The 12,058-nt window shown below is 41.5% G+C and overlaps 1 protein-coding gene across 1 annotated transcript; it reads left to right on the top strand.

Moving 5' to 3' along the window:
* On the top strand, positions 1-11,126 carry uchl3 (ubiquitin carboxyl-terminal esterase L3 (ubiquitin thiolesterase)). The gene is made up of 9 exons (XM_039014182.1): positions 1-134; positions 318-329; positions 3,267-3,395; positions 3,815-3,971; positions 5,389-5,474; positions 5,701-5,748; positions 5,947-6,022; positions 6,605-6,663; positions 10,177-11,126. Exons 1-9 carry the CDS (start codon positions 93-95, stop codon positions 10,258-10,260), a joined length of 693 nt encoding a protein of 230 aa, XP_038870110.1. The 5' UTR covers positions 1-92; the 3' UTR covers positions 10,261-11,126.
* The last annotated feature ends 932 nt before the right edge of the window (positions 11,127-12,058 follow it).

Raw genomic sequence — 12,058 nt, 5'->3', positions numbered from 1 at the left:
AGAAACGTGCTTCTTCTGTTTCGCCGAAAAAGAAGTTGGACCTGTTTCACTTTACTGAAGCTTTTAGCTAGCTAACTATAATATTATTAGAAATGGACGGCCAGCGCTGGTTGCCACTGGAAGCCAACCCAGATGTTAGTATACATACTTTGTATTTATCCAATTTAGCTAAACATGTCATTACAACTACCTAGCTTCCTCATTCATTCAATCTCACATGAGTTGGCTAGCTAGCTAATTTATTCTAGCTAGCTATTGCTGGCTGGTTTGTCAAAGAACAAAAGCTAACGGCTTACTTTTTGTTCTTTTTTTTTTAGGTGATGAACCAAGTAAGTAAGTCGTATCATCTTGCTAAACCCATCATGGAGGCTTCAAGTGTTGCTGTTAAGTATATCGGAATCTCACTCGCAGATTTCAAGCTAAATAATAGCGAGCTAGATGGCTAACAACACAGTATCCAGCTTGGAGGATAGCTAGCTATAGCTAGCTGTGGCTAGTTATCAAAAGCGGAGGTGCTGTTCAGCTTAACTATCGACCCTCTAAAAATAGCATATCCAACACGTTATACTTGTATCAGCTGATATTTAACCACTACTAATAGCAGCTAAGTAGCTAGCTAGACAGCATTGCCATTCATATCAGAGACAGTTGCTCTTTGTTTTAGAGAGCTGAAACAGGATTTTGATGGTGAATATGTAACTAGCTAACTAGTAAGTTATTGGAGCCAATAATTACTGCAGTAAACATGCACATGATGCTGACGAGCTCCATATAGACAGAGAACAGAAATCAATCTGAATCCAAAGTTGGTCGAATCAAATGTGATTATTTTATCTGATTTAAATTACCAATGCTTAGGCTTCTGGTATTTGAATAAACCCTCCTCCTCACAGCTGCCCATGTCCCTTAAAGTTGATGATGTGGTTGTAACTGACAAGAAGCACATGGCTGAGCTCTTAAATCACCACTTCAATAAGTCAGGATTCCTATTTAACTCAGCCATGCCTCATTGCCTGTCCAACATTTCCTCATCTCCCACCCCTTCTAATGCAACTAGCCCTGATGCATCTCCCTCTTTCCCCCCTGCCCCGCCACAAAGTTTCTCCCTGCAGGCAGTCACTGAGTCTGAGGTGTTAAAGGAGCTCCTTAAACTTGACCCCAAAAGCCATCTGGGTAAGGTGGTTTAGACCCTTTCTTCTTTAAGGTTGCTGCCCCTATCATCACCAAGCCTATCTCTGACCTATTTAACCTGTCTCTCCTCTCTGGGGAGGATCCCATTGCTTGGAAGGCAGCCACGGTGTTATAGACCAATTTCTATTTTCCCTGTTTATCAAAAATGTTGGAAAAGTTGATTATTGACAAGTTGACTGGCTTTCTTGATGTCTATAGTATTCTCTCTGGTATGCAATCTGGTTTCCTCTCAGGTTATGAATGTGTCACTGCAACCTTAAACCTCAATGATGACACCATTGCCCTTCATTCTAAGCAATGTTGTGCTGCTATTTTTATTGACTTGGCCTTAGCTTTTGATACGGTAGACCATTCTGTTCTTGTTGGCTGGCTAAGGAGTATTGGTGTCTCTGAGGGGTCTTTGGCCTGGTTTGCTAACTACTTCTCTCAGAGAGTGCAGTGTATAGTCAAAACATCTGCTGTCTCAGCCACTGCCTGTCACCAAGGGTGTTCCCCAAGGCTAGGAAGCTCTCTCATCCATTTATATGCAGACGATAGTCTTATACTCAGCTGGCCCCTCCCCGGATTTTGTGTTAAACGCTCTACAACAAAGCTTTCTTAGTGTCCAATAAGCTTTCTCTGGCCTTAACCTTGTTCTGAACACCTCCAAAACAAAGGTCTGGTAAGAAGAATGCCCCTCTCCCCACAGGTGTGATTACTACCTCTGAGGGTTTAGAGCTTGAGTAGTCACCTCATACAAGTACTTGGGAGTATGGCTAGATGGTACACTTTCCATCTCCCAGCACATATCAAAGCTGCAGGCTAAAGTTGAATCTAGACTTGGTTTCCTCTATCGTAACTGCTCTTTCATCCCAGCTGCCAAACTAACCCTGATTCAGATGACCCTCCTACCCATGCTAGATTACAGAGACGTAATTTGTATATCGGCAGGTAAGGGTGCTCTCGAGCGGCTAGATGTTCTTTACCATTCGGCCATCAGATTTTCCACCAATGCCCCTTATAGGACACATCACTGCACTCTTCTGTAAAGTGGTCATCTCTGAATACCCGTCGCAAGACCCACTGGTTGATGCTTATTTATAAAATCCTCTTAGGCCTCATTCCCCCTTATCTGAGATATCTACTGCAGCCCTCATTCTCCACATACAACACCCATTCTGCCAGTCACATTCTGTTAAAGGTTCCAAAAGCAAACACATCCCTGGGTCGCTCGTCTTCTGTTTGCTGCAGTTAGTGACTGGAACGAGCTTCAACAAACACTCAAACTGGACAGTTTTATCTCAATCTCTTCATTCAACGACTCAATCATGGACACTCTTACTAACAATTGTGGCTGCTTTGCTTGATGTATTGTTGTCTCTACCTTCTTGCCCTTTGTGCTGTTGTCTGTGCCCAATAATGTTTGTAGCCTGTTTTATGCTGCTGTCATGTTGTGCTGCTGTCATGTTGTGTTGCTACCATGTTGTTGTCATGTTGTGTTGCTACCATGCTGTAGTGTTGTGATGTGTTCTGTCCTATATTTTAATTTATTTAAATGTTTAATCCCAGCCCCCATCCCTACAGGAAGCCTTTTGCCTTTTGGTAGGCCGTCATTGTAAATAAGAACTTGTTCTTAACTGACTTGCCTAGTTAAATAAAAAATATATTAAAAAAGTAATAAATACATTTGGTGTGCTTTGCTGAAAGGATAGTGTGGCAGCTACAATAATGATTTTTATTTATTATTTAACCTTTAACTAAGCAAGTCAGTTAAGATTACATTCTTATTTACAACGACGGCCTACCCCGGCAAAACCCTAACCCGGTCGACTCTGGGCCAATTGTGCGCCGCCCATTCACGGCCGGTTGTGATACAGCCTGGAATTGAACCAGGGTCTGTAGTGACGCCTCTAGCACTGAGATGCAGTGCCTTAGACCGCTGCGCCAGTCGGGAGCCCAAATGATCACCTGCTGATTTATACATGTTCATATCCTAATTTATATTTTATCAAGTTAAAGCACTCCTGAACTTTGCCCTGTCCATTGCTTTCCTATTTTCATGCATGATGATTTAACTCCCAATATTCTTCCCCAAGTTTCTGCGACAGTTGGGTTTGCTGCCGACCTGGCAGTTTGGCGATGTGTATGGGATGGACCCAGAGCTTCTGAGCATGGTGCCCAGGCCTGTGTGTGCTGTCCTGCTACTCTTCCCTGTCACAGAGAAGGTAGGTCTGCTCCAGCTTTTCCAACCTAATGTGTGTTTGTTTGACTTAGGCTATTTAGTTAAAAGGAGTCACAGCTGGTGCCGTCTTCTATGCTATGCCAAAAAATATACTCTATTGTCTTGATTGGTCAACCTGTGTTTTCAGCAAGTGTGAAATGGTCTTTTACACTTGAAAATGATTTGACAGTCAAATATACTGGTAACCGCATGTAGAGTTGTGGTTTTTGCCGGTGTTCACCACAGGTGCATTCTGCAATAATTTAGTATTTTATAAATGTATTTATTAACATTCTAGAATTGTTAAAATAAACATTCAGCCCCAGTAACTACAGTAGAAGCTAATGGAATATAATCGATAGAAGAACACATAAGTTAGGAAAACAACATGACACACTTTCCCTCTCCTCTCCCATTTTGCAGTATGAGTCTTTCAGGCTGGAGGAGGAGGCCAAGATCAAGGCCCAGGGCCAGGATGTCTCCCCAGATGTCTACTTCATGAAGCAGACAATCGGCAACGCCTGTGGAACAATAGGCTTAATTCACGCTGTGGCCAACAACCAGGAACACCTGGAATTTGGTACGTGGCTGTCACACCCCGGATGACGTTTCCCCTACGTACAGATCTAGGATCAGCTTTCCTCCCCCAATCCCAATGACAAACCCTGCATCACTGATCACAGGGCGGTGACTGTCCTTATTGAGATGGCGAGGGAGAAAATGGCATGCTCACAGTTTGACAATGTCAAATGACTGTAGTCCATGATGGCTTTGATAAATTGAAAAAATGAGGATGTGAAAAATGTAATTGCGTTGTCGTTCAGGAAAAGTATTTCATTTTTTTTTTTTTTTTGCCACTACAGGATTTTCCTGTAGTGGCAAGATAAATTTAGTCAATAAATGATTTGCTATCCCTTTTTCTTTCTTTGCCACCAAATGTTTACATATAGGCTACTGGTAATGTTACCAGGGCCATGTTCAGTTGCAAAACATTCTCGAACATTGCAGATAGAAAATCCATGAATAGAGCCGCCGTTATTCCTTATTAAACACGTCCTGCTGAATGCGCTCCAAGTTGTTAGCTATAGCTAGCTAATGGGGTAACACGACTGAACAAGGTATAGCCTAAACAAATGGTTAACAGTCTGATCCGCAAGTAGCCTAGTTTTAGAACGGCCCGCGATATGCTTTATGAATGCAAAATTCGGCCCGCCAATGTGCGACCGAAGAGAAAAAAGCATAGCTCTAGTATATGTTTTGAACGATAAGGGCTAGAATCAAGCTGTTTTCTCTGAGGAAAAGAGGGAGACTTGGCTACGTCGGTTAAAGAACCTGGCTATGAAATGCAGTGGGGAAAGTGGGACAGTTGAGCGAGACTACAAGTTCAAAGACGGCCTACTTTTCTATACTAAAAGGGAGAAGAACATAGACTGTTGTTTTTACGATTGAACTCAATGCTGCTTTTGTTTTTAATTTCGTACGGCTGCTTGTTTCTTAAACCAGGCAAAGGGTATAGAAGGTGGTGACTGGTTACCCGGTGGTGACTGGTTACCTACCGGGAAGCAAGAGAGTCGCCTGTGCCGTGTGTGTAATCTGAGCCTGTCTGCCCACACACATTGCTTGCTCACCAGCTGATGTAGTCTGTGTGGCGTGTCCTTCCCACTGATGAACAGAACTGCTGCCAATATTAATTGTGCTTATCAATGAAAAGCTCTCAATCTCTCCCGAAACTCTTGTCCAGTCCATTTAGTAGTCAGATTTTAGTCACAGAGATCATTTAATCTCTTCTCATTTTAGTCAACTGAAATGAAAATTCATGTTCTTTTGGTTATAGTTTTTTTTCTGGGTCTATTTAGTCAGTTATTAGTCTCGTCAATTGCCACTGAAAAGTAAGTGTTTGACGAATATTTGAGTCACTATTTCTGTTGACGATATTAACACTGCTCAGTGATGTAACTTTCTGTATGTTTCATGCTTTTCTCTACTCGTCCTCCCAGAGACCGACTCTCCACTGAAGATGTTCCTGGTACAGTCCACTAAACTGAGCCCAGAGAACAAGGCCACCTTCCTGGAGAAAGATGAGGTATTTCCATCAAAATCTTCATCATACAAAGATGATAATTGATCAGATTAGCGCTAGCGGGTCAAGACTAGGGTTTAGAAACATTTTAGTGCTTAGCTTGGTGGTTACCAGGGTGTGCCTATAATAAGTGGTGGCCACGATGACAATGCACTGAGTGGATGGTGTCATTCTAGCCATGGGGAAATGATGTGATTGAAATGAAAGTGGATGTTTTCTTCCGTTGCAGAGCATCCGTGTTACACATGAATCTAGTGCACAGGAAGGACAAACCGAGGTGAGTATTAATTTTAAGGGTTTTCTAAAACAACAATTTTGAACATGGTCAAAGGCAGTCAATAAGTTACTGCAGGGGCAACTTTTTGAAAGAGTGAAATGGGGAGCTACTACCTAAACTTGTCCTTTGTAAACTCTTTGTTTTCTATTTGCCCATACTGAACATGACCCAGTTGTGCTTTGATCTTTTGTTTTATAGGCACCAAGTTTGGATGAAAAAGTGGACTTGCATTTCATTGCTTTTGTGAATGTTGGGGGACATTTATATGAACTGGGTAAGTGAAACACCCCTTTCCACTTGAAATGCTTTGTAGTAGACCTCTCAATAGCAGCAATAAGATACACAGAAATGGGTTTGGTAACACTTCTTATGAATAACCTCTTCAAAATGCCTTGTAAGCACATTTTATAATGCGTTTGTAGTGGACGTGAGGGGTACTTTCGCCAAGGGATCATTTTCTTTTGGTTTAATGGTCAAGACATTGGTTTCTCCTCTGGGAGACCAGGGTTCAGATCTCGCCTGTGATAATGGCGCCCAACGTGGGGTGGCGTCTCGTGGACAGGCTCATGGCCTCGTGATGAGGTAGCCCAGCCTGCGTCGTCAAAATCAGTCACCCTCAGCCCAAGGGGGAATTTCCTTCAGATCCCGTCCGTGACATGTTCTTGAGCCCCATAAGTTATTAAAAACATGCTTATAATGCATTATTAAGAGGGTATTTTTAGGAAGTGTTACCATGAGTTTTCTATGCATGCGATCCACATTACAATGGGATTGTTCTGAGACTTGCCCAGTCACTGCAGTGTGATATTGATCATGTGCAGTAGCATTTGTTTCTCATCTTGTGTTTTCTCTCAAGATGGCCGCAAGCCTTTCCCTATTGCCCATGGGAAAACATCAGAAGTCCGCTTCCTTGAGGTAAGCGACTAATCGATGTATCTCATTGTAAAGACTCGATGATGGTTTGGTAGAGGCAACCACGGCCTTGGTTGAATGAGTGGCGGATGAGTGGCGGCTATTCAGAAAGAGTTTCCGTGCTGATTACTGATATTTCCATATTCAGTAGGTGTACCTTACCTGCATTGTTATAATCATGGGTGGAATTGGAAAGGGAAATCACTCTGGGAACTTACTTACCTAATCCACAAGAGAGCACCACTGTATCCGCTCTGCAGCCCTCTGGGAATCGCCAGGAATTCAGATCCAAACAAATTTTTACATTTTGAAATTACTTTCACTTTGGGAACTCAGTTCACATAATAGAACTGGGCAAGGCGTAGCGTGGATATTGAGAACAGTCTAAAGCAGAAGCATAACATGTCATTACACTTCAAAGTCAGAGTGGACGGCAAGTAGGCCTACAGTAGGAATATCAATGACAATAGTCAACTCACTTCGATTGCAGCATTTGGAGTTGCATGGAAAAGAGATTTGCCGTGACTTTGTTGGGCAGTGTAAACATTAACAAAGGTCTAGGGCTTGTTCAGAAGGTTAATAGATTATTTTCAGATTTAAAGCCTTGGATTTTATAAAAATGTTATCTTTTGATTTACTTCTAGTATATTTTATCACCACACTTCGGGAATATTCATCGAATTTGCTGTAGGCAGCTGTACTGCATGTTGACTTTCATACGCTTCAAGTGACATTGCTATGGACTTGAAAAACAAAAATCAAGCCATGAAGTGTGAGTTGTGCAAAATTTTGATAGTCGTTAAGGAGGAAGAATTTGCCCAGGTCGTTGTCTGTCGATGTGCAATCAAAATGTTGAGCTGAAGGATGGGATCATCGCACTTCAAACTGAGATAGCACAACTGAAAAGTAGACAGAATTTTCACAGAGAGGCTTCTAGAGTGGATGCGGCCTACAAAAATACGCTCCCTTGGGTTGGGTCTGCCATTGAGACAGACCAGGACATACTGAGGTTAATTTCCCAAACTTACAGAAACACAACAGCGTTTCAACCACCTCTACCCCGATGCCATCTACCCAGTGCGTGACAGTCGCCGGTTAAGGTAAAAGCCAAGGTACGGGTAGAAGAACGAGCTGTTCCTGAGCAATACATTTCAGCCACATACAGAGCTGGAATCTCCACTCCCACAGCAGGATTCGCAAGAAGGTGTCTCGTGCGCAGGCAGCGATCCCAGCATACCAGGGACGTGTGAGTAACGAGCGATCCACGGCTCCCAGTCTGAGATGAGTTCAAGGCACCCCTCGACTCCAGATTCCAGCAATGTTCGAAAACGGGGGAGCAACAGGAGCTTCGTCTGCGCCAGTGTCCTCCATCTAGCATCGTTGCTGGGATCTCCATGGTTTATCATGTTGTCATCCCAGATGCAAGGACTCTTTGTTATCCGGATGTATTTACAATAACTATTCCCAACCAACTCCCGGACGCAAAACCAGTTGTGGTTCATATCGGAAAGCACAAATCCAATGTCAGACAGCTTATTGAGACCATACAGGATTTGGGGAAACGACCCGTTATCTCCGGTCCCATTCCCTCTGTGCGTCGGAACAGTGAGAAATTAAGCTGTGTGTGGTCTCTCGGTCTATTGACATTCCATTTGTGGATGACCGGGACCTCTTTTTGGAATAGACCAGGGCTTTTCAGTTATGATGGGATTCATCCTAATGAAAAATGATCGACTGCTGTCCACCAAATTGTTATTATTTATTGAACCTCTTTTTAACTCGGCAAGTCATTTAAGAACAAATTCTTATTTACAATGAGGTTCCAGTTTACCAACGTTTACTTCACCGTATCTCCAAGGTACATACAGTAGATGCCATTACACTCAGACGCAGTCCTACCAGAGAGAGAAACTTCTGAGCAGGCGCACAGATAAGAGTGAGAGCACCGTAATAACAGACATATAGGGATACTTCATTTCCCCACATTTCTTTAAAGACAAAACATCAACAAATAATAAAAAGTCCAAGGATTATTCAAGTCCCCCATTACAAATGGGTCATGTAACACTGTTATTTATTTTGTATTAGTCAAGCTGCCACTTTCCATTACGGAGTGCCTTTAGGATTACAAGAGCGGATGCTCTTTTTTTTAGTCAGTCAGCAAGCTGTTCCTTTTGAATCCGCTGGATTCTCTTGAGCCTGAATAAGTTCCTTGATGCCGCTAATCTCAAGACGAAGTCATGTCTCTGTGACGACTTGTTTTACTTGACAGCATCGACTAGGGAGTAGTCGTCAGTGACACACTACAGGTAGAATGCGCCGTTTTGCTCACAGATCCTGTAGAGGTTAAAACAACTGTCAGGGTAGAGCACATCACTTCTAAAATGAGATCATACGAATTAACACATACTGTGCTGACTGAACACAAAACTAAATGAATCTGTTTTCCAACATTGTTATATAGGCTACATATGATAATAGATATGATTATTACACCTACATATTAACAAACACACTTAACATGAACATCAAAATGTAGTGTGCTAAAAGCACAGCACTTATTCATTAATTAATGAATGGCTGTGCGAAGTTGCTGTATATTGACGGGAACTGGAACACACTGTCATACACCTCGATCCAGAGCATCCCAAACATGCTCAATGGGTGACATGTCTGGTCAGTATGCAGTATGCAGCTTCCAGGAATTGTGTACTGATCCTTGCTACATGGGGCTGTGTGTTATCGTGCTGAAACATGAGGTGATGGCGGCGGATGAATGGCACAATAATGGGCCTCAGGATCTTGTCACAGTATCTCTGTGCATTCAAATTGCCATTGATAAAATGCAATTGTGTTTGTTGTCAATAGCTTACGCCTGCCCGTACCATAACCACACCACCGCCACGGGGCACTCTGTTCACAACGTTGACATCAGCAAACTGCTCGCCCACACAACGACCATCTGCCCGGTATAGTTGAAACCGGGATTCATCCGTGAAGCACATGTCAACATGTTTGAGGTGTTGGCAGCTCCTTAAGCTATTCTCGTTGAGCAGTTGCGATTTATAATCTTTATCCGTCGCAGTTGTAATCAACTGGGAAACCAAAATGTTCCCAAACTGCAGATTTAAACAATGATGGAGAATCTTCCTGGTTTATCGACCCTACCATCCACCATCGTACAGAATTAGTTCCCGGCTGCGACTCACAAAAGGACAGTTGGACAATTAAGATTAGAATTTTGATGACTGTGCGTATAAGCTCTAGTTGTTTTTAACAGAATAGCTTGAAAAAATAAATAGTAATGAGCTCATATTTATTTGAGGCAAACATCACAGCGTAGGAATAGCCTATAGTGTTTTTCATTTATTTTTGTATCTTTTTATGTATTCAGTTTCACAGTACAGGACCAAACAGAGGTGCCTGTACTCAACACCCCTAGTTTGCGCTAATAATTAGGACCCTGGTTATAATCGTATAATGTATCAAGGTGTGTTTGTTTTGTCTGTGTTGCAGGATGCAACAGAGGTGTGTAAGACATTCATGGCTCGGGACCCCCAGGAGCTTCGCTTCACAGTGGTGGCCCTGTCCAAGGCATGAACACAGCACTCACCGAACAAGAGAAGAAAATACGACTGCCAATCATTCTCAAGTGCTGACTTTTGTTAGCTCATTAGCATTTTTACTGAATAAGGTTAGCATGTGGTATGATGACAAAAGGTTAACTGGAAAAATATATATAATTAAAGTAAGCTAAGCGTGCGAGGAATCAGTAGCCTGGTTCTGAAATACGATTAGATTGTCAGATTAAAAGTTGTCATGCAACTGAAAGTTATTGAAGTGTGTGCCATCACTACTTCCCCATTGCCCCTTAGTACTTTGAATTATTTAGGCCGAAGTTGCTCCGAGACACTGTCCTTGGGTCAGTTTTGCAATTTTCCAACTAATGGTTAAGGTTAGGATTGGGTAAAGTGATCCTAAATCTGTACCTAGGGAAAACTTCACCCACCCCAGATCACTTACAACACTGCAGTATTACTGTAGCGGAAATTGAGCTTTCAGTTGGACTATTCTGACCCTGCACTAAAGTATACAGGCCATTAGGCAATGAACAATTGCTAAGATTTCCAAACTCCTGTAACCTTTCAAAGATGATACTGACAGGTGTGGTAAGGTGTATGCAAAAACTCAATTGTCACAGGATTTTTTTTCTATTCCTCTGCAGAAATGAGAAATACAGAAAAGCGTCAGTTTCATTGACTTGCAATGTATTGAACTACGTATTTAAAGGCCCAATGCAGATGTTTTTTTTTCTCTATTAAACCATTTCTCTAACAATTAAGTACCCTACTTAATTTTCAATTAAAATTATAAAAAAATAAGCCGAAATTGCTTCTTAGCAAGAGCAATTTCTCAAGCAGGAATTTTGCTAGGACTGTGAGTGGGAAGGGAAAACTGAAAACAAGCTGTTATTGGCTGAGAGGTTTGGAACTCTTTTTCTTATTGGTCTATTAACTGATTTACCTCCTGGTGATGTCACCAGGCAGAACAAAACTCCATCCCACCAAAACCGGCTGACATTTCAGGTGGTCTTTTCAAACAGCTCTTACTGTTAACAGCTCTTTTTTCAAACAGCTCTTACTCTTACAGGGCATTATCATTTTCACAATTTCACAGTACTATTCCAACCTCATTGTGTGGAAAGGTATATAAAACAGGAAAATCAGTTTTGACTGCAATGGGCCTTTATGTATGTTTGATTATTGATTGACATGGGGAGTGGTAAAAAGACGTGATATAGCTACTACCACCACCTACCACTGACATGGTGCCTACTTTTTGTAAAAACTGGCAAATTAAAATACCAAAATGATTGAAATCTTACTTTGTGATTTCACTCGCACACACCCTATCTATCATGTAGCTAAATTACTAAGAAGAGTACATATTTGACCTTTGTTTTCATAATAAAAACAAGAAAATATGACTACATATTTAATATAATGAAAATAACAAACCTCTTCTTACTTAGTCACTTGGCTACATGCAATATAATTTACATTTTCATAAATGCCTTGTTTGTTAGAATGTCACATTTTACTTATTTTTTGGGGGGGTACAGTTTTTATTTACTTTGTTTTGGGGAGGGTTACAGGTACAATATTCATATTTGATATTTGACACGTTGTACCTGTGGGCTGCCACTCAGAAGATAAAAGAAAAAACATTACAAAAGGTAAATAGCTACAATATTTTCATAATATTTTTAAGTTTAGGTAATAATTCTGTGTATACAGTGCATTTTGAAAGTGTTCAGACCTTAAATTTTTACACATTTTATGTTACCGCCTTATTCTAGAATTGATCATTTTTCCCCCGTAATCAATCTACCAACAAT

This window comes from Salvelinus namaycush, chromosome 19, assembly GCF_016432855.1.
Source record: "Salvelinus namaycush isolate Seneca chromosome 19, SaNama_1.0, whole genome shotgun sequence".
Lineage (NCBI taxonomy): Eukaryota > Metazoa > Chordata > Actinopteri > Salmoniformes > Salmonidae > Salvelinus > Salvelinus namaycush.
This window is presented reverse-complemented; position numbering and strand designations above follow the sequence as displayed.